This window comes from Saccopteryx leptura, chromosome 6 (genome assembly GCF_036850995.1).
Source record: "Saccopteryx leptura isolate mSacLep1 chromosome 6, mSacLep1_pri_phased_curated, whole genome shotgun sequence".
Classification (NCBI taxonomy): Eukaryota; Metazoa; Chordata; class Mammalia; order Chiroptera; family Emballonuridae; genus Saccopteryx; species Saccopteryx leptura.
In genome coordinates this window covers 189,310,434-189,332,294 of record NC_089508.1, presented here as the reverse complement: position 1 = coordinate 189,332,294, position 21,861 = coordinate 189,310,434, and the positions used below count along the sequence as shown (strand labels likewise).

Genomic DNA, 21,861 nt, shown 5'->3' with positions numbered 1-21,861 from the left:
GTCAGGCGCATGCGGGAGTCTGTCTGACTGCCTCCCTGTTTCCAACTTCAGAAAAATACAAAAAATAAAAAAATAAAAGTAATCAGCAGCAGCTCTTTAAATTCCCATATTAACCTTCTGAATGAGGAAGGAGGTCATTCGATCCATTTCTATAGGTGAGGAAACGGAGGCTTAGTTAGGTAACTAAATTCACAAAGTAAGTAGCAGTACTGTGACTTGAGCTCAGGTATGTCTGGACCCTGCAGCCTGTGGTCTTAACTCCCATAATTGATCAGATATGTATATTTACAATGCCATTTGCAGATGAAAAAAGGGAGGTTCAGAAAAGTGGTACCCTGGCCTGACTTGTGGTGGTGCAGTGGATAAAGCATCAACCTGGAAACGCTGAGGTTGCCGGTTCAAAACCCTGGGCTTGCCTGGTCAAGGCACATATGGGAGTTGATGCTTCCTGCTCCCCCCCCCCTCTCTCTCTCTCACTCTCTCTCTCTCCTCTCTCTATAATGAATAAATAAAAAAATCTTAAAAAAAAAAAAAAAAAAAACAGAAAAGTGGTACCATTGGCTCAAGGTCATACACAGCCAGCAAGGTGCAATGCTGGCACTTGAACCTGGGACGGACACGTCCAGGCTTGGTGCTGTCTGTGACTGAGACCTGGGGCAGGGTGACAAGGCAGCAGTTGCCCCGGCTGGAATGGAGCAAGAAACACAGCTTGTGCTCTACCAGTTGGATGGGCAGTCATCAAATAATCATACTGATAAATGCAAATTCACGCCAAGGCGGAGCGGGGCCCGTGGTGCTACCAGAAAGCCCGTTAGGGCCGAGTGTCTTCAGGCACTATTTATTCATACTTTTGGCCCCGGGCAGGTCCGTGTGGGCGCTGTCCTGGGCACTGAAGCTGTTTAGCAGCATCTCGGGCCCTCGCCCGCAAGATGCCAGTTGTATCCTCTTCTCCCCGTTTTGAAAATCAAAATGTCTCCAAACATTGTCAAATGTCCCCTAGAGCAGTAGTCTCCAAACCCCAGGCCACGGACCGGTAGTGGTCCGTGGGCCATTTGGTACTGGTCCGTAGAGAAAGAATAAATAACTTATATTATTTCCATTTTATTTATATTTAAGTCTGAACGATGTTTTATTTTTTAAAAAATGACCAGATTCCCTCTGTTACATCCGTCTAAGACTCACTCTTGACGCTTGTCTCGAGCACGTGATACATTTATCCGTCCCACCCTAAAGGCCGGTCCGTGAAAATATTTTCTGACATTAAACCGGTCCGTGGCCCAAAAAAGGTTGGGGACCACTGCCCTAGAGGTCAAAACTGCTCCCAATTAAGAACTGCTGTGGTAGGGAAATGAAAATGAATGTCACCTCTATGCCTGTACTTTGTAACTTCCCGCCACATAATATCCACAACGGAACAGAGAGCGCTCACACAGCACCGTCCCTGACAGGCACTCTTTGACGTGTTTCATGTCCCCCAGCATGGAACCCCCAGGTCAACCCAGCCAGGGGAGTAGTATTCTTACACCTATTTTACTGCCAAGGAAACTGAGGCCCAGAAACACCAAATCATTTGTCTTCAAGCCACAGTCATTAATGGCCACCTGGGGGGTACAGAACTTCGTCGAGTCCGCTCTCTGAACATGACACTACTTCTTAGGCATGAAACGCTCACCCAGCTGAACCTCTCACTTTGCGATGGAAGTTGTTGGAACTCGACTTGTGATGTGTCGAACTCACGGTATGTGTTACTCAAAATTTTCTGACCTGCCTGGGGCACCTTCTGGTGCTACAAAGAATGAAAGTATGAATGATGGAAAATAAAACGAAGTTCATAGTTTTGCAAGGGAACTTTAAATGTATGCTCCCCTTGAACGCATATTTTATGCTGTTGATGAGAACACCACCTACCACCTGGTATACCTCGGAGGGAGGCATCTCCTCACTCCTGTATCCATGTGGCCCAGAGAGGGAGATAACTTGTCCAAGGTCACACAGCAGGTGTATGCAGAGCCAAGCCTGTGTGCCTCCAGAGTTCTCACTCACCCCCATGTGCTACATTTAAGCGGCACTTACATGACCACGGAACTCAGAAGAAGCCGTGTTGGGCAGCCCCAGAGGGCCCCTGAGACTGCCTGGAAGGCACCCCTGGGTGGCTGGCCCATCACGACACTCAACCCCTGGAGGACCCTGGGAGAGAGGGTAGCACCTCAGTGGAACCTCTGGTGTTGAGCGGAGGCGAGAGCGAAGTGCGAATCGAACCAGCATTTATTTTTAAAATGGTATTTCTATGAGATGAGCTAAGCCCCTCGCGGGCCCCTGCTGGACCGAGCAGGTCTGTAGGATGGGCTGTAAGTGGAGCAGCTGGCATTCCAATAATAACAGCCCAGGAAACCGGAGCAGCCCCCCAGGGAGTGAAGAGGCTGGGGGCGCTGGGGGGATTATTCTGAAGTGCTGGCGGTGGGCAAGGCCTCTCCCAGCCTCGGAGCATGACGAAGGGGCTCTTTTCAAGGCAGATGACGGCAGGGCACTGGTTTATTTCGGTACGGTGGATCAGATGATGGGGAGGTTTTATACCGCAAAATGCTTCCAGAGCTTGGATCACAGGCTAGGAAAATGTGACTTACGTGCAACAGAGCAAATAATAAAAAAAATAAAAAATAACCACACACACACACAAATCTATATTCATCGACACTCTCTGGAGCCTGAGTGTTCCTATGATTCACATACACCTGGCACCCAGTCTGAAGGCGCCTTTCACTGGGCCGGCCCGGAGCAGGAGACAACGCGTGCCTTGAGGTAGTGCATGAGAAAACAGGTCGCTGTGGGGGAAACCGAGGCCCAGGGAGCTTGGAGGCCACTCAGTCACTGAGGAGGCCCTGCACTGAGTTCCACTGGACCCACTGATACGGTCTCAGAATGTCCCTCACTATTCTGTATCTGTCAAAGGTGCTGGTCACAGGTCAACTGAGAGGAGAAATTCTAACACATTTGGGGGGGGGGAGAGCGCTTAAAAGCAGAAAGAAATCTAACAGCTGCCCGATGCCACCATAGCCCCTGCTGCCCGATGCCACCATAGCCCCTGCTGCCCGATGCCACCAAAGCCCCAGCCTGCTCAGGCCTCCCTGTCCTGCTCATCTCCATATGTGGTGACTGTGTGAACAGGGCTGTGAGGAGGGGTCCTGGGGTGCTCTCAGGCCACGGCGGCCCCCGGATACTGACATAGGGGTTGGGTGATCACAGAAACCGCCAGCGCCAGGAGGTTACCACATCTGGACTCCTCCAGGGAGGTGGTCAGGTCATGGTCAGTCCTGGACCGGAGAAGGTCACGGGGAAATTCATGTAACCAGGAGGCCGTCCCGGATGGTATGTTTGCCTTTGGACTCAGGCCCCGCATGGGTGTTGGCAAGACAACAGGCTTCCTTTGTGATTCCTTGGCTGATGGGGGGGAAGTGGCCAACCAGGGACGTCAGGAGGCAGATGCGGGTCTCAGGGAGAGACGGAGGCGAGGGTCGGCGAGAGGGAGCGCGGTGACTCGGCAGCTACCCTGGCCTGCGGGGCCGAGCCGGGCCGGACCGGACATGGACCCAAATGAAGATAAAGTGCATCACGCCACGCCACGTAGTTCCCGCACCCTGTGCACGCAGAAGAGTGAGGCGAGCCAGGCGCCCATGGGGCACTGAGGTTAGGAAGCGAACCCCCCTCTCTGGACATGGCGCAGATGGACTCGGGCCGGGTGGGGGTGAAGTGAGGCCTTCCCTGTGGAGCGCTGACTGTCACTTCCTCTGGCCACGGGAGAGCCTTTCTGGGCCTAAGGCCTTTCATCCACCAAATAGGAAGACCAGCCCTGCCCGGCCAATCGCTGCCCTGCAGGGACCTCCTGGGGACCCCCTGGCACTAGGCAGGGGCTCAGTCAGGATCCCCAATCTCACCTTGCAGTTGATGCTAGGGCCGAGGTTTTCTACCCCCCCCCCCCCAGACCAACTCTAAGAAGGACAAAGGATAAAATGTCACTTATTCCCCAGATCAGGCCTTTAGGTCTCAATTTCCATTCTCTGCCTGACTCTTGACATGGAGAACAAGTCAACTGATGGGAGACAGGAGAGCCTAGGCAGACAGGCAGGCTCTTTGCAGCTGCCCGGGTCCCCAGCCCCCCACGGGCCCAGCAGGTCCGCAGACGGGGGAGCTGAGGCGGAGACACAGCGTTCCCTCGGGGACGTCCCAGGAAAAGCAGCTAGGCCACAGGGCGCGTCCATTCTCTGGCCCACCTCAGCCCTATCGCTTACCCTCTCCTTTACCTAAAAGCCCGAGGGACAGCAGAAGCACCTGACATGCAGCAGTAGTAGTAGTACACGTCCACTGAGCAAAGGAGTGACTGAGTGTGAGACTCAATGGACGACTGAACAAATGAATGACTCAGAGAAGGAGCAGGATTCCCCGGGGACTCTCAGGGTGCCGGCCAGGAGCGGGCAGTGTGGAGGAGGCTCGGGATGGCTGGGGCCGCTGAGTGCCCTTGCGTCGCCCTCGGTCCCTGTGCCTCCGTTTCATCACTTTTACAAATGGGAAGGTTAACGTCACCGTCAGGACTGCTATGGGATGACATGAGGTGTCCGTGCCACCCCGGAAAGCCTGTCCCCTTGGTCCCTATTCGCTGCCATGCTTTGTACCTTCCGACCAGGCCCAAAGACAGTGGGACAACCTATGTGTGGAGGGGCGTGAGGGCAGGCGGGGAAGGGGCAGGCTGGGCCAGGAGAAGCCGCCACGGCCAGCCCACACCATCCTCCTCTGGTCAGCAGCCCCCGGCTCCAGCCACGAGAACAAGGACAATCCGATAGGCAGGCCCCAGTGAGTCTGAGACAAGCACTGCACTCTGCTCTCTGCAGAAGTCATCAATAATGCCCCTTTGTTCTTCCGCAGGGACCGCCTCCTCCCTGCGGTCTGCCAGCTTCCCGGCCTCCGACGAGGGCTAGAATGAAGTCAGCTTGTCTACCTTGAAAAGAAGGGGTGTGTGCCTGTGTGTTTCCCTTACGTTTTAATTACGGCTCCTAATTCCTTATACTATGGCAAGGGTGTGTTCCAACCGCACGGGCTGGAGAGCTGAATCCCTCCGTTGTCTCTCCAGCACCAAGGCTTCCCCTTTGCCTCTCCGTGGTGTGCCGTGAATAAGAACGCCATGTAGCCGAGGGGTGGGGGAGATGCTGGCTCCGGAGTACACATCCCTAGGGGCGGATCCCAGCTCTGCGACTCTGGCGGAGAGAGGTCATCGACCTCCCTGGGACTCAGTTTCTCTCATCTGTAGAATGCCCCCAGCCCCCCTGTGAGGACCGAGACCACCTCTGTCTAGCTGCCCGCTGCACATTAAGTGGCCGCGAGCCCTTTATTCACTTCCCGCACCCAGTCAGCGTCTCGTGGCTTGAAAGGCTTACGGAAAAGCACGGCATGAGGAAATAAATAATGAATCCCTGTCCCATCAGAGCCGGCGGCGGCGGCAGACAGGCTGGAGCCGAGGATGAGAACACGGAGCCCTGGCGAGGCGGAGGGGGGGGCTCGTCTCGGAAGGGCAGCCGATGTCAGGGCCCCGGGAAGGTGGGGGTGCAGCGCGGGGGGAGGAGCGGGTCTGGTGGCCCCCACCCAGGGGTGTCGCACCTGCCAGACCGCCCATGCCCACCCTCTCGTGCAGGCCTCTCCCTGCCATTTTTACCAGGGCTGCAGCCACAAAATATCTGCCTCTCCCTCAGAAAACAAAAAGCCACCTTGGCCGAGCACCTACTATGCGCCAGGCCTGACATGGAACTTTCCTCCATCTTCGCATTCAAGTGGGGGTGGGGGGTGGGGGCCCCTCGTTCTACAGAGGGGAAAACAGAGGCTCTGAGAAGGAAGGACTGACTTGTTCAAGCTCACACTGCCATCGTGGAGGGTGAGAAGAATCCAGGTCCAGGAGGCTGGTTGCAGAGGGCCTGCTTTTTCCAGCCAGACCACCAGCTTCACCCCAGCCCAAAGGCTGGGTCCCCACCTCAGTCCCTCGGTCCCCGCCTTCATGCAGAGATGGCGTCTTTATATTCTGTTTGCTCAATCCTATTATTTTTTTATTTTTGGCAGAGACAGAGTCAGAGAGAGGGACAGATAGGGACGGACAGACAGAGAGGGAGAGAGATGAGAAACATCAATTCTTCGTTGCGGTTCCTTAGTTGTTCATTGATTGATTTCTCATATGTGCCTTGACCAGGGGCTACAGCAGATTGAGTGACCCCTTGCTCAAGCCAGCAACCTTGGGCTCAAGCTGCTGAGCTTTTGCTCAAACCCCATGAGCCCACGCTCAAGCTGGCAACCTCGGGGTCTCGAACCTGGGTCCTCCGCATCCCAGTCCGACGCTCTATCCACTGGGCCACCTGTTATTAAATGTCCTGAAGTAAGGAGTCCCCCGCACAGCAGAGTTTGTGAAGTAAGAAGCTGTGTGCTCTATAAAAGTGAATGCAAGCCTGACCTGTGGTGGCGCAGTAGATAAAGCGTCGACCTGGAAACGCTGAGGTCGCCGGTTCAAAACCCTGGGCTTGCCTGGTCAAGGCATATATGGGAGTTGATGCTTCCAGCTCCCCCCCCCCCCAATTCTCTCTCTCTGTCTCTCCCTCTCCTCTCTAAAATGAATTAAAAAAAAAAGTGAATGCAGGATGCAAAAGGGAGCCCACCGTCCTCCTAATAGTCCTTCTGCGCCTCGGAATCTGCCTTAGGAACGCTTCCGTTCCAACAGAGGCGTCTGTGCTCAGACCCAGGGGGAGCAAGCTGTCCCTGGTACGCAGGCTTCTGGAAGATCTAGCTCTGCTCAGACGGCCGGAAGGATCTGAGCGGAAGTTTTTGCACATTTCCAGACTAACGGAATCACGCCGTTGCTAATTTGGGTTTGTTCTGTTCCTTCGTGGTGGGTGGGGGGGGGGGGGTGGACCAAGGTGGACACCCCCGTTTGCTAATCGTCTGACGCCTTTATCACCTGCCTGTGCTGTCGCAGATCTAGAGACCAGAGGTGACAAGACCCGGTCCTGTCCTCCTGGAGTTCCCGGCCCCGGGAAGAGACCCACGGTGAGCGGGGTCCGAGCAGGGAGCGACCCGAGGCCCTGAAGAGGCAGCAGTGCCAGTCCAGCCCAGCGACAAGGCTGGTGTTGCCCCAACTCACAGTCTCGGCCGGCAAAACCTTCTCGGGTCTGTCTCTGCTCGACTCATTCACCGCCTGCCCCCACGCCAGGGCCCTGCTGCCTTTGTCTGTGGTGGATTCCTTCAGGTGCCCAACAGGGGGCGGAAGGTAATCATCAGGTAAGGGCCGGAACACCGGCAAACCGCAAGTGTGGACAATCTGCTTTTCTTACGGTTTGCACGTGCGTGATGTGATTTTATCATGCGTGCTCACGATGTCACCTTGCTTCCTGCTATATTTATCCCCCCCACCAAGTCCCAGGACAGAAGTCACTGTATCAAATGATCCCAGTGTCCTACCAAGGGCACCATGGCTTCTGGGGGCTCTGTGGCTGGAACATCCCTGAGAGCCACTGTTTTGGAAGAGGTAGGTGGCCTTTGGGGTCAAGTTCCAGCCTTGCCATTGACTGGCTGTGTGATCTTGGATGGTTTCTTGACCTCTCTGAACCTTACCACATCTATAAAATAAGAATGACATTATCTTTGTTGGAGGGGCCCTGGGAAGGGTTAAAAGACATAAATATAGCCCTGGCCGGTTGGCTCAGTGGTAGAGTGTCGGCCTGGCGTGCGGAAGTCCCGGGTTTGATTCCCGGCCAGGGCACACAGGAGAGGCACCCATCTGCTTCTCCACCCCTACCCCTCTCCTTCCTCTCTGTCTCTCTCTTCCCCTCCCGCAGCCAAGCCTCTATTGGAGCAAAAGATGGCCTGGGTGCTGGGGATGGCTCCTTGGCCTCTGTTCCAGGCGCTAGAGTGGCTCTGGTTGCGACAGAGCGATGCCCCGGATGGGCAGAGCATCGCCCCCTGGTGGGCGTCCTGGGTGGATCCCGGTTGGGCGGGAGTCTGTCTGACTGCCTCCCCGTTTCCAGCTTCAGAAAAATACAAAAAAAAAAAAAAAAAAAGATAAATATAAAATCACCAGGCACACAGTTATGTGTAATTCATATAGCTATATGATCACTTCTTCAAGCAGCTGTCCCTTATATATTTCTGAGCACCTCTGTGCTAGCCAGGCCCCGTGCCACATGCCAGGGACACGGAGATGAATCAGGCCTGGCGACTACGAGGCGCAGTCTCAACTTTGGGGGATCACTTCACTGGCAAGAGGCACCCGAGGGCAGGGATGGTATCTAGTTCAGTTACTCCTACTGCCCACCGGGAGGGTGTCAGTACCAGCCGGTACTTTCTGGCGGGCAGAAACGGTCACGGCCATAGTGGCCCAGTCTGGTACTTGGTGACTTCTGCCGGTTCCCCTCAAATAGAATAAAACACACAAGGAAAGCAATGTGACACCTGAAGCCATCCAATCTGTCACCGCAAACCACTTGAAGACAATCTCAGAAAGGGGCTTCAGCAGGTGGCAGGGGACAAATGTGCGTGTGTGGGAGGGGGTACTCGGAAGGGGATTGCTTGCGTGTTGTTAAACACCAACTGTTTATTCCCTTGGTGGTGGAATTTTCTGGAATAGCACAAAGCAGAGATATGAGCAAGGTACCCCTGGGTGGTCAGAGCGAGGAGGAACTGTCCTCGGTTCAGGCTCAGGATGAATGGGTCCTCCCAGGACCGTGAGGCCCTACGGGGGCAAATCTGAACGAGCCAGGTACTTGATAGTTAGACTTGTTTGGGGGAGGCCCTGCCCCACCTCTCCCCTCCACACCCACAGCATCCCCTCCCCCCGTCGGCTGTCTCCACCCCTCATTCCAGCCCACCCACAGCTGCCTCTGCAGCCACCACATGACGACATCCTGGCCTAAGCCCCCTCTTCAGCAGCCTCTCTGAGGGGCTATTTGCAGAGGCCCCCATTTGGGGTCCGGGGGCTTTGCACACAAGTGTTTGGTTTTAAAAAGAGAGAAAGAGAAGCCACAGCAGGTGCCTGCACTTCCCTACCGGCCCCTCCCTACCCTTCGAGGGCTGCTGGGGGGGTCTTTGTGCTGTGTGTCTATATGCAAACGTCATCCCCACATCTGCTGTCCCGTGACAGGGCCAATTGATGCTGCACAATGACGCCATCTGCCAGGGACAGCCAGCTGGCTCGAGGCAGACCCTAGTTGCCACAGCAACCAAGATGGCGTCATGGGGCCTTCAGAAAAACTGCCGGGCTAAGGATGTCAGGAGGTCTCCTGCAGCAGGGCTCACAAGTCAGGTGGAAGTGGGCCGGGCGGAGGTGGAGGGGGCTGGGGGCCAGAGACGAGGAGGTGGTCGGTCGGCCTCTGGATGAAGAGGGACAGGCCCCTCCCCTGGGCCTCCTTGGGACGCCCCGCTCTCAGAAGTGCATCCCCATGGGAGGAGGCTACCTGGCCTTCACGAGACAGGCTACTACGTTGAGCATCTCCGCACACACCCTGTTCCCTTTGCTTAGACCCCTCACCTTCGTTCAGTCTAGAAAACTCTCTTCACCCTTCCAGACCCATCTCAGGGTTTCCTTTCTAGAACTTTCCAAACAGAAGGGACTGTGCCCACCCCTTCGACCCCACCGTGCCTGGTGCCCAGCTCCCTTGGCGCCCCCACTGGAGGGGAGGGCAGTTCTCCGTGTGCTCGCCGGAAGCCCCCGCCGGCCAGGAAGCAGCCCGAGGGCCGAGCTCAGGTCTAATTCACCTCTCCTGTTGCCCAGCAAGGGCCCGGCATGTGGAAAAAAGTCTAGCAAATGTTTTTTTTTTTTCTTTCTTTTTTTTGTATTTTTCCGAAGCTGGAAACGGGGAGAGACAGCCAGACCGACCCCCGCATGCGCCCGACCGGGATCCACCCGGCACGCCCACCAGGGGGCGACGCTCTGCCGAGACCAGAACCACCCCAGCGCCGGGGCCATCCTCGCTCCAATGGAGCCCCGGCCACGGCCACGGGAGGGGAAGAGAGAGACAGAGAGGAAGGGGGGGGGTGGAGAAGCAGATGGGCGCTTCTCCTATGTGCCCCGGCTGGGAATCGAACCAGGTCCCCCGCATGCCAGGCCGACGCTCTACCACTGAGCCAACCAGCCAGGGCCTCTAGCAAATGTTAAGTGAGTAAATGAAGTCGCTTTGTTTCAACCCTCAGCGCCTCAGCTGTCTGGCGTTTCAGGAGCAAACAGGAAAGGGACGTGAAGATCCTTCTCAGCCTCCCAGTGGGGTGTGGGCACAGGCGGTTCCCTCCCGCTGTCCCCACCGCAGACCACGCCTGCACAGAGGCACCCACATGTGCCTTCATTTCTGTCTTATTCTGGGATGCGGTAGGAGTGCTGAGCTAAGAGTCAGCGCCAAGACCCGCGGGAGGTCATCACTCAGGTAACATCACTCGCTCACACATGCCCTGACTTTTGGGTCAACGGTCTGTGCGTCTCCCTCCAAAGTGGCCGACCGGCTGCAGCTGTGCACCAGATAGTACCCACCCACTTCTCCATCCTCTCCTATCTTTATATGGGCAGGTCTTTAGGCAGACAGGATCGAATGGGACTTGCTGTTTGGAATCTCATTCCTCCCATTTCTAGTGAACTTGACCCTCTTCTGCCTCTGTGGTCTCTTCTGTGAACGGCTAGCTCTCACCCATTTTTCTTTGTGACCATTTAATTTTTTTCTTACTGGTAAGAATTCTTTACACTTATGTTCTCTCTTTTTTAATAATGTAAATTCTTAAGCATATTCCTTCCTTGGAGGTGTGGCAAATGTCTTTTCCCTATCTGTGTCTGGTGTTTTAACTTCCTTCATGGAATAGAAGTTCAATTTTTTAAATGGAGTCAGAGAACAGAGAACAGAAAAGGCTGTACTGAGGCTCATATAAACCCAGACTTCTGACAACCCTTGTATCCACATGGCTTTCTAGAACTGCCAAGAGCTTCCCTTTCCGGGCCTCCCTTGAGCCCCACGTGGCCCTGGGGTACAGCATGGATTGTTATTTCCATTTTGTAGATTAGGAGATGAAGGCCCTGTTGTGAACATCTGACCAATTGTTGCCTCCTAGCGCCCGCTCCTCCCTCTCGCGGTAACTGGCTCCTGATTTTCCTCCTGCAGCCTTTGTCCTTGTGGTCTGAGTGGGGCCGGCCAACCGGAGCACTCAATTCATCCTCAATTCATCCTCGAGGCCACAGGGATGGCATGGGGCCTGAGCTGGCCAGGACAATGACAGCACTATCCTGTCCAGGACCCGGGTGGAATTACTGAGAAAGAGGCATTTCCTATTGGCTAATTCGATCTGAAAAATGAAGCCACTGCAGAGGAATGCAGGTTGAAGAAAGATATACTATAAATAATATTTACACCTGGATCCAGCCATGCCTGAGGCCCACCTACCCCTCGAATCAAGCTCGATGCGGGATTCTGTCCCTTCTGTAACAGAGTCCTGACTAAATACAAATCTAGTCAGAGCCAGAAATGAAAGTGCCAAGACTGGACCCCAGATCCCTAATCATTATTAAGAGTACGAAGAGGTGTAGAGGCATAAGGGCCTTCGGGCCTCAGTTTCCCTGCCTGTGAGAGAGCCATCATCTCTCCCATCTCTTCACCTCCGCTGACTCTGGTACCAGACATCTCCAGGCCTCTTGTCTGAAGCAGGGCACCGTGACCCTGCCGTTCTGGGCCCAAGGACATTTTGAACGGGAGGCCAGGAAAACAGTGTACTCGACAGAAATAATGAGCACCAAAGAAAAAATGCTTCTTGTGCGGAAGCTAGCCCGCACAAGATTGGACTTGGTGGAGACGATGGCAAAGAACAAAAAACAAAAATAAAAGAGAGAGAGAGAGAGAGAGAGAAGGAGAGAGAACACGTAGGAAAAAAAAGAAAGAAAAAAACCTGAAGATATCGGATAGCTGGAAAACAGATGTGGGGAAAAAAAATACGAGTTAAGTCTTTGCTGTAAAATTTACACAGAAGAGGACAAACCCTGCTAGGAATAACGCCCATAAAAATGAAAAACTGCTTAACGCCCATAAAAATGAAAAACTGCAGAAAACCATGGACATCGAATCGAGCCACGTAAAGATCTGCTTCAGAAATGAACTCAGCGGCACGACCCTCCGGAAAACATTTTCTTGATGAAACGCCGTGGATGTCGATGTGACCCGGATGACGTTTCTGAACACCTCAGGATCAAAGCCTCCCGTGTATAATCGGAGCCCCCGGCCCCGAGGGCTGCGTCCTGTTTCTCTGAGAACCCTCGGGGTGCCCCGAGGGCCGCGCCCACACGGCAGGCGCGCCCCCCCACTCACCGTGGTGATGAACCTGTACAGAGGCTGCCGTCTCTCTGTGTACTTGACCGTGATGGGACTCAGGTCGTACCGGAACCAGATGGCAGGGATGATGCGGCCCGTGTGGCTGTAGGCGACGTACTCCTGGGGTGGAGGAAGAGACAGGCGGGGGACGGGAATATGAGATTCAGGCACACAAACCGCATCTCACGGTGCGTGGGGGTGAGATTACAGAGGGAACCCTGGCAACCCACCAGAACGGGCTTTCCTCCCTCTCCCCCCCGGGGAGCCAGGCCCCACCCACCCCTCCTCTCTACTCCCTCCCCAAAGGCTTTGCCCTCAGCCTCTGGACGGGCAACACCGCCGGGGGCATTTGACCCATTCGGCTGCCTGGGAACTGACCACATTTTGATAACGAAAGCAATACCAGAACCAAAACCGAATCTGAGAGCAGAGATGGAAGAGGACAAATGTGATGGGGGCTCGGTCTGAACAAAGCCCTGTCTCCCCTTCAACTCCTGGGCCATGCAAACTCCACCCATTGCTTCAGCAGTAGCTTCCTGAGCCCCTCTCCTGCGTGCTGGGGGCCCTGAGCGGAGCAAGCCCCACCCTGTCCCCAGAGGGGGACACCTTCCGGAGAAGGCAGATACCACAACGTGTATAATACTATGTCATTGCACATGCCGTGACAGAGGGACAGGGAGTGCTGAGAGGGTCATGAACAAATGACCAAGTCTCCCCAGGGGCGTCCAAGAGGCTTGGAGAGGAGGGGACATTCTACGCCACACACAACATCCTGAGGAGTGTGTCCAGGTGTGAAAGACAGATGAGTCTGCAGGCCACGTGGGGAGGGAACTTCTTTGAAAATGCTGAGCCTGATCCGAGGTTTCTCCCGGGGATAAGCCCAACTCACCATCCCTGGCTGGGGCCAAGGCCACAGAGAGCTGGGCAAGCTGTTGCCCGCTGGGCCCTTAAAAAGCCTTGAGGGAAGGACCCCGGGGCAAGACCGGCTCAGCTTCCTCCAGGGAGAGCTGATGGGGCAGGGTGACTGTCTGGGTTTCGGCCCGGGGCCGAGAGACAGGAGATAAATAACGGGAAAATAGCAGCATTTCTTCAAATCCTTGCCCCAGGCCTGCTGTTAAAGGCATTCCCGCCTCGACAGCAGTCTCTTGAGGTGAACATCGCTGTACAAATGAGTGAACTGAGACTTAGGGTCTGAGGCGGGTCTGAGCCGGCAGTCCCCTCCGCAGCACGGGGTCTCTCTGCTCAGACTGCATCCCATCCACGTTCTCCCATCCCTCAGATGCTGTTAGCACCTGAGGGTGACAATGACACGCCCTCCAAGAAGGATAAAAGGAAACAAGATTTCCTTTTGGAGAGCTATACCAGAATATCAGCACGGGGGTGGGGGTGGGGGTCACAGCAGAGGGGCCTCAAGTCACCCGAGAGGGAGGAACTCCCAGGCCGAGTCTCCTGCCCCTTGTTCGGACTGAATGGTGATGTGACCAGGAGGCCAGAGCCGGAGCCCGAGGAGAACCTGGTTCTAATCCCCACCTGGCCATTGTTTAGTGCGACGACTACCTTTCCATGCCTCAGTGGCCAGATCTGCAAAATGGGGACAATAATAGTCCCCATGTCAGAGCTGCCACAATAACTGGAGAAGATGATGGAGGTAGAGAGCTTAGCATAACGTCCAACCCATTATAGGTACTCCACGATCGCTACTACTCTATTATTATTAATGGAGCTAAACACTATGTCACTTATCAGGGGTTTGGGACAGATGAAGAAGGAGAGTCCTGGTGGTAAAGGGGTCTATTGTGGGGGGGGGGGCACTCAACCAATGCTTCAGGCAGTCACGTCCACTGGTGGGGTCATCTCCAAGGAAAGGCTGAGGCCCTCGGCTTGAAACCACTAACTGTTAGTCACCCCATCCCGCTGGCTTTGACCATGCCCTGACGGCTTTTCTATGACTTTGAGGGTTGAGGTCCTGGGACATGCTTGTTAACCACCGGCCATCGGTGTGCACAAGCCTCAGGATTTTGAATAGAATGCTTGTGCCCTGAAAGCCACAGCGTCTGTCATGTGCTGACCCATCAGGGTCCACAGTCCGAAGGATCAAGGCCAGATGCAGGGCTGTGGAGATGTTTGCCATCCCTGGACCAGCAGGGAACGTGCCTGCTCTTACTTAAAATTGTGGCCAGACACTTGTTGCCGCCGCTCTCTACCAGCAGAGGGCGCTATTGCACGCAGCTGGGCCCAGCGGCCGCATGCGTACCTTGTTGGCCACCGTGTACTGGTACGAGTACCGCTGCTTGCCACTCTTGTCTTCGTAAACCGTGGGCACGATCTTCAAGATGTAGTCGTGGGAGGCGAGGGCTGCGGGAAGGACACAGCAGAATGAGGCCGGGGTCAGGCCAATACGGTAGCTCTATGTCATTTCAAAATTAAGGCGGCTGGGCATTGCTGGTGATTGGCGGGTGGGGGAGGGGGGCTTAGTCTTCACATTTTCAATGACCCCTCTTCATTTTCCCCCTTTGATACCAGGAATTGAAAGACTCCACCTGTCCACGTAAAGACACGGCTGTATCTAATACTAAAACTCTGCCAACAATGTAATATCCATCAATAGGGCAACCATTGAAGGGCGGGTGCTGAGAGGCCAGTTTCCAAAAGGAGCCGTTATGTGAAAAGAAATCAAGTTACATAACGGGGTGACGCATTTCTGTGCGTTGGGGGCAGGGAAGGCTCACTCTCTCTACTTGCAAAAAAAATACATAGAAGAATTTTCTGGAAAGATACCCAAAGAACTATTAGCAGTTTTAACCTCTGGGGAGGAAGGCAGGATGCGATAAAGATCACTTTTCATTGTGTACCTTCTGGTCCTGTTTGAATAGTGTTACTTTTGAAACAAACTGGGTTTAGGTTTTAAAAAAAAAAAAAGAAAAGAGCCCATAAACCAGAAAAATTCTGCATCGATGAAGAATTGATTAATTTCTTTCCCTATTTTCAATTAATGGGAGATTCATTCTTTCTCCACCTGTCCCTGTCATAGATTCCACTGTAACTTTCACCCCCACCCCCGCTGGATGGAGAGGTCACAAAGGGCAGGGACCGAGCCTTACTCAGCTCTGTGTCCCCAGAACCCAGCACGGGGCCTGGTACAGAGCGGACGGCGGCAAATGCTTATTGAATGAACGAACGGATGGAGGGATGATGACTGGTCAGAACCATGAATGGGAGAGCTGATGACTCAGCTTCTGATAAGCATGAGGTAACCGGAATGAAACACAAGGCCAGCAGAACGCTGGCCCAGAGCTGCCCGGTATCACCCAGGAAAGGTCTGAATTGCCTTGGGCCTCCTGGGACGTGGGGGGAAGCTCCAGCGCCCCTCTGTGTTACTGCCTTCTAGAGTCTCGGGCCAGGGACCACGGAGCTAAAATAACACAGAAATGTGGGCCTGTGGCCCCTACTCCTGGTCTCATGGCTGAGTCGGTCCCGAGCCCCTCCACTCATCTTTCGGACGAGTTGGGGGGTGCGGACGGTCTTTGCAGCCTGTTCCTGCTAACGCCAAGTCTCGGGAAGGAGGAGACAGGGCTTCCTGCACTGTCTTCAGACCTGATCCGTCTGAAAATCCGGAGAGAGCCCTGTAGCCTCAGAACTAAAGCCTACAACAAAGACCCCCAAATCCCACCGCTCAACCCTGGAACGGTCCTTGGAGAGCAAAAGCATCAGAGTCCCCGGGATTTAAAAGGCAGACGCCTGGGCATCACCCCCGAAGATCCCCGCTAAGGCTCAGAATCTATCTGCATTATAAACCAGGAGCCCAAGACCATACTTAAAATACAGAGTTCCAAGTTGTCCCAGGTTAAAAACTTGAAGACGGGAAAATCACACCTATCATAGTTCTATTAAACAGAAAGGAGGTTACCAGAGAAGAAGGGGGGGAGGGGGAGGATGAAGAGGGCAAAGAGGGTCCAGTCTATGGTGACAGAAGGGGACCAGACTCTGGGTGGTAAGCCCCCAATGGAGTACACAAATGCTGCATTATCAAGTTGTAGACCTGAAATTTTATATAACGCTATCAACCACTGTTACCCCCATACATTACAAGTGTAAAATAGTTTCTTTTAAAATGTGTACAAGGAAAACAATATAACCATAAAGAAATAAAAATCACTCACAAGACCACCATCCACAGGAAACCATGGATTTGTACTCACGTGTATAACAAACTGCAAACGTGGTTTATACAGATATTTATGTTTTCCTGCGATCAGATCATACTGCACCCTTGTTCTAAGAACCGGACGTCACAGCCACTGGAGCGTCGGCTCCATGGTTGTCAGTTACAGGCGCGGCCGTTTCCCCTGGCCCAGAGCCTGGCGCAGAGCAGGTGCACAGTAATGTTTGCTGCCTGCACGCCCGTGCGGTTCTGACACATACAGTGCATTTCACCAAGCCCCCAAGGCTAGACACGGATGCTTCTCCTCATTTTCCCTCTCGTAAACAATGACCTAAGGAACATCGGTTTCCTAAATCACTGGACACGCTCTCGTTTCCTTAGCTTGACTCTCTCATGAGTAGAACTGATGACTCAAATGCAATGACCATCTTAGGGCCTTTGATACAATTTGCCAAACGTCCAGTAGAGACCTTGGCGCCGAACACACCCGCGTGGATCCCTTGTCAGATAACCCCTCCTCGGGGCTGGTGGTTCCAGCCCGATCCAGGCAGGCCCACATCCCCTCCCCACTCCCTAACCGCCCTTCACACACCTTATTACGGAAAAGCTCAAATATAAAAAAAAAAGGGGATCGCATAATGAACTCCCATGCACCCATGTCCGAGTCAACAATTAACAGGGGCCAATTTTGCTTCATGTTTACCCCATTGCTCCTCCCCCCATTTTATTTTGAAGCTCATCCCAGATATCACAACTCACCCCTAGATACTTTAGTTACATCTCCCTAAAAGATAAAGAATGCCTTTCAAAAAAAGAAAAAGAAAGAAAAGCACCACCACAATGCCATCATCACAGGGCAAACATCACCAAACAGTCGTCGGCATCTTCAAAGACAGTGGTCTGAGCGAAGGAAAAAACCAGAGGTTTGTTCTCAGGAGGAGGGGGGTTTAGGTTGGATAAAGGTGGTCAGGGAGGGCCTCTCTGCGGTGGTGGTATTTGTGCTGAAACTGGAGTGACAAGAAGGAGCCCCCCCGTGGGAAGACCTGAGCATAGAGGGACCCTCAAAGGCAAAGACACAGCAGGAGGACCGTGTCTGAGAGCTGGCTGGGTGCTGTCCCACCGACCTACTGCATTTTTCTTGCCACAAAGCCAGCCTGAGATGGCTTTCGTCTTAGCCTCAGAACGGGTAAGGTTTTCCGCCCGTGGTAACTGGAAGCAGCACGTGTGGACGGCCACTTTGGGACCACACGCTGCCCTTACACAGACCTATGAGACTGCCCGCCACTCGTGATATTCACATGAACACAAGGAGGGACTGTCGCTACTTGGACCCCGCTGGAGGCAGCGTGAATGGGCGTGGCCCGCTGGGAAGCCACTGGGTAACTCAAGCAAATACCGTAAATATCGGCGGCGTTACTGTCACGGCGCATCACTAGAAACAGACATTTTCCACGAAAAGACAATGCCTAAACTTGGCCTTGCTGGAGCGGCTCGGTAGGGAGGGCGCCTCCATCACCCCCTGGAGAAACTACAAAACTGTGGCACGAACTGTGGCCGAGGACAGAGATCGGAAGGTAAACTGTCATCTCAGTTTCGCACAAATGACTTCTGTCCGTGGACAAGAACTCACAGGGACACAAGGAATGACAAGTACAATTTCCTGGGGGGACGGGTCATGGGGACACGTGGCCTTGCATTTAGAGTTCTGAGGATCAGAGAGCAGAATGTATATTTTAAGAAACAGTAAGAAAAGCCTCGTGAAAAAAAGAAAAGAAAGAAAAAGAAAAGCCTCATGGGTGAGCGAGGCGAGCTCAGGAGAGGAAATGGGAAAAGGCCCGGGAACCGGCCGTGCGGGATCCAGTGGACAGACGGACGGGCCCGCAGGCCGTTGGGTGCACAGGTCCCTGGCCCCGTGTGTGCGTGCGCTTCTGCCGGTGTGTGCCAACAGGTACTCTCTCTAATCCGGACTGAGGTGCCGGGAAGCTGAGGGGGGACTTTGTGGGTGGGGGGGGGCGTTTAAGCAGGAAGAGAGGGTGGGGTGGCAGAGGGGGCCCAGGTGGCCAGACCAGACTGAGCCACCCACAGACACGCTCTCACGGTGCCACGTGATCTAGGAGGCATTCTGGCTGTGCCGTCATTCCCTGTGGGACCTCAGGCGATCAGCCTGACTGAGGACAATTAGGTAGCAGTCCCAAGAGCAGGGATCAGGACAGTGGCCAGCATTCACTGAGCACGTATGCTGTGCCTGGGCCCGCTGCAGACTGTCCCCAGGGACAAGTCACTTTTCTTCCCCTCTCTGTCAGACAGGGATAATTCCACCTTCCTCACAGCCTGGCTCACAGGGAGCGCCCGATAACGGTGGCCTCCCCTCCCCCACGCCCTCTCCGCTGCCCCGGGAATCGGGAATCGGGAATCGTAGGGCAGAAGGCTGTTCCCAGTTGCCGCACATATACATACGGTTGGAGGTGAGTCTGTCCGCCCCGCCGAGAGCATTGAAGGCTCCGTGGACGTTCTGGACCTGTGAAGAAGGACAAGGAGGGGGCAGACCTCAGGATGCTGCCCCCTCCACACCGGGCCGTGGCTATCCGGGTACAGCCTGGTACGATCTGGCGTAAGCACCCCGTCCACACGTAAAATGGGGATCCCTCGGCGTCTGTCTCGTCAAGAAGTTGTGAGGAGCCAGACACGGACGCGGCACAGGCCTGGCACTCAGCCGGCACCGGCTCGCTTGCCATCACGGGCAACGACTACGTGCCACTCTGTCCCGGGTACTCCGGGGCCTGGCACGGAGCCTGGTGCAGAGCAGAAATTTCTAGAGTCTGATGAACCCATGACTGTCTGAGGCACAGCAATGGAAGACCCAGAGCCAGACACACCTGGTTTCGTACAAGCCCTGTGACCTCGGGCCAGTTACTGAGCTCCAGGGACCACCTGCCGTGCTGTGCTGTTCTCTCAGTGACAAAGGGCAGGCTTTGGCACAGCATGGAGGGGTCACGGGTGAGGACGGGGGAGGGTGCGGTGCGAAGACTGGGTCTGAATTCTGGCTGCACGGGCGCGTAAGTGACGTAACAGTGGGTGCGTGTGCTTGTACGCACGTGGGCCAAGCCGGAGGGCCCCCCACCTTCAAGCGACCTCAACCAGGAAACAGAATTCTCACCAAGCAAAGCCTGGGGGGTCAGGACCAGGGCCCCCACCCCAGCGCTAAGGCTGGGCAGGTCCTTCTCTAGGCCTCAGTGTATAAGAGAATCTACCTTCAGGACCGCAGTGGCGGGGGGGGGGGGGGGGGAGCATGTCACTGCTCCCGGCCTGCAGCTAGCGGAGGGAGGCTGGTCAGTGTCTGGTCCTCGGTGTTTGCTGCCGTGAATGAGAAACTATTGGGCCGAGCCTGTTGGAGGTGGCTGTCTCGATAAAACAGGGATTCTCAGAATACTTCACTCACCGCACTAACCCCACCTAATGGTGTGGGCTCGGACAGTAAGGCCGCGGGGGCTCGTGGAAGGGAGCGGGCTGGACCATGGGGTCAGACAGATCTCCTGGGGGCCCTGGACAAGTAGCTTCTTGATCCCAGTTCCAAGTCTATAAAATGCAGTGTCCCGGCCCTGGCCGGTTGGCTCAGCGGTAGAGCGTCGGCCTAGCGTGCGGAGGACCCGGGTTCGATTCCCGGCCAGGGCACACAGGAGAAGCGCCCATTTGCTTCTCCACCCCTCCGCCGCGCTTTCCTCTCTGTCTCTCTCTTCCCCTTCCGCAGCCAAGGCTCCATTGGAGCAAAGATGGCCCGGGCGCTGGGGATGGCTCTGTGGCCTCTGCCTCAGGCGCTAGAGTGGCTCTGGTCGCAACATGGCGACGCCCAGGATGGGCAGAGCATCGCCCCCTGGTGGGCAGAGCGTCGCCCCCTGGTGGGCGTGCCGGGTGGATCCCGGTTGGGCGCATGCGGGAGTCTGTCTGACTGTCTCTCCCTGTTTCCAGCTTCAGAAAAATGAAAAAAAAAAAAAAAAAAAAAATGCAGTGTCCCCTCCCACCTCGTAAGGCTGCACGGACAGAGAGAAAGCCTTAGCACTTAGTACTTGCTCATTAAAGCAAGTCCCTCCCCCCACCCCAGCCCAGGACTCAACCCGGGGTTCCAAGGCCGGCACACTGCTGTTGAAACGGCAGCCGTGCGCTCGGAAGGAACAGATCAGAGGGGTTGTGGGAGAGAGCAGGGGCTCAAAGGGGGTGGCACCTCTGGAGGGCACCGCTCTGTGCCCAGGAAAGGCAGAGGGCTCCAGTGACCCAGCCCCTATGAGCCCATCCCTGGACACCCCACCCGTAGTATGACTGCTCACCTGCAGCGTGTCCCCGAAGGAGAGCTTGTGGATGACATGGGTCATGTCCGGGTTCTGGGGCTGGGCTGTGGCACTGTGTGTGGACACATGGAAGTTGCCCGGGACCTGGGGAGAAAGGCAAGTTTCAGCAGTTTAGTGGGCTGCCCCAGGATCGGGGGTGGGGACGCACAGGGCTCCACCCTGGAGTCAGACCCCAGCTTGGTCAAGCCAGCAGACTTGGGAGGAGCCACTGCCCCTCCCTGAGCTCGTTTCCTCATCTGTAGAATGTGGCACTGGCGGCGCCTGCCGCGGGGGCTGCTGGGGCTTTGGGGGCACCTGGCCCAAGGCTGTGGCTCCAGACGGCAGCTTCCCCCCCATCAACTCCCTGGCTGTTGGCTCCACAGTGGGTTGGGGGACGACCTTGAGGCCTGCAGGCCAACAGAGCTTCCTCGAACTCCAAATCCACCCTGTCCCCCTTAAGGGGAGAAAGTGCGGCCTGTGGCTTAGCAGTTCATTTTGTGAGCAAGCCTGTTTTAAACACTGCGGACCTCTCTCAGGAACAGTCCTGTCTTGATCAGGGAGGAACCCGGCCTCAGCGAGCTCACGTCAGGTTGGGTCGCCAGCGCGGTGCCTGGGCCCCAGGCCCCGGGAGCCGGGTGGAGGAGGCAAACGCCAGGTCTGGGATGAGCGGCCACGACAGCTCAGCAGGGTCGCCCAGGAGGGGCAGCACTGCCCGCTCCAGGGGCCCAGCACCTGCAACTGGAGCAGCTGAGTTCCACCCACGGGCTCCAGCCCAGCCCCCTTCCCAGCTGGGGGTGGGGGTGGGGGTGGGGACGGCTTGGGCACAGCCAGTTAACTACTCTGTGTGTTAACTAGGCAAAATGGGGCTGACGGCCACAGAGGGTTCGGGGAGGATGAGACGAAGTGATAGGCGCAAAGCCGACGGTAACTGTTACCGGGCTGGGTGCGTGGGACGGATGTGCCTGTCGTCAGAGCCGAGGGAGGAGGAGCCCCCCCACCCCCACCCCACCCCCCCCGC

The 21,861-nt window shown here is 55.3% G+C and overlaps 2 protein-coding genes across 2 annotated transcripts in view; both read right to left on the bottom strand.

Moving 5' to 3' along the window:
* The window catches only part of NEURL1B (neuralized E3 ubiquitin protein ligase 1B), a 292,908-nt gene that overhangs the window by 46,041 nt on the left and 225,006 nt on the right, over positions 1-21,861 (bottom strand). The gene's annotated exons all lie outside the window — the stretch shown is intronic.
* The window catches only part of ERGIC1 (endoplasmic reticulum-golgi intermediate compartment 1), a 100,725-nt gene that overhangs the window by 2,371 nt on the left and 76,493 nt on the right, over positions 1-21,861 (bottom strand). Inside the window, exons 6-9 of the mRNA XM_066342155.1 lie at positions 20,844-20,948; positions 18,979-19,039; positions 14,614-14,714; positions 12,357-12,479 (exon numbers count right to left, since the gene is read on the bottom strand). Coding sequence (XP_066198252.1) covers positions 12,357-12,479; positions 14,614-14,714; positions 18,979-19,039; positions 20,844-20,948 — 390 coding nt within the window. The remainder of the gene's footprint in view (positions 1-12,356; positions 12,480-14,613; positions 14,715-18,978; positions 19,040-20,843; positions 20,949-21,861) is intronic.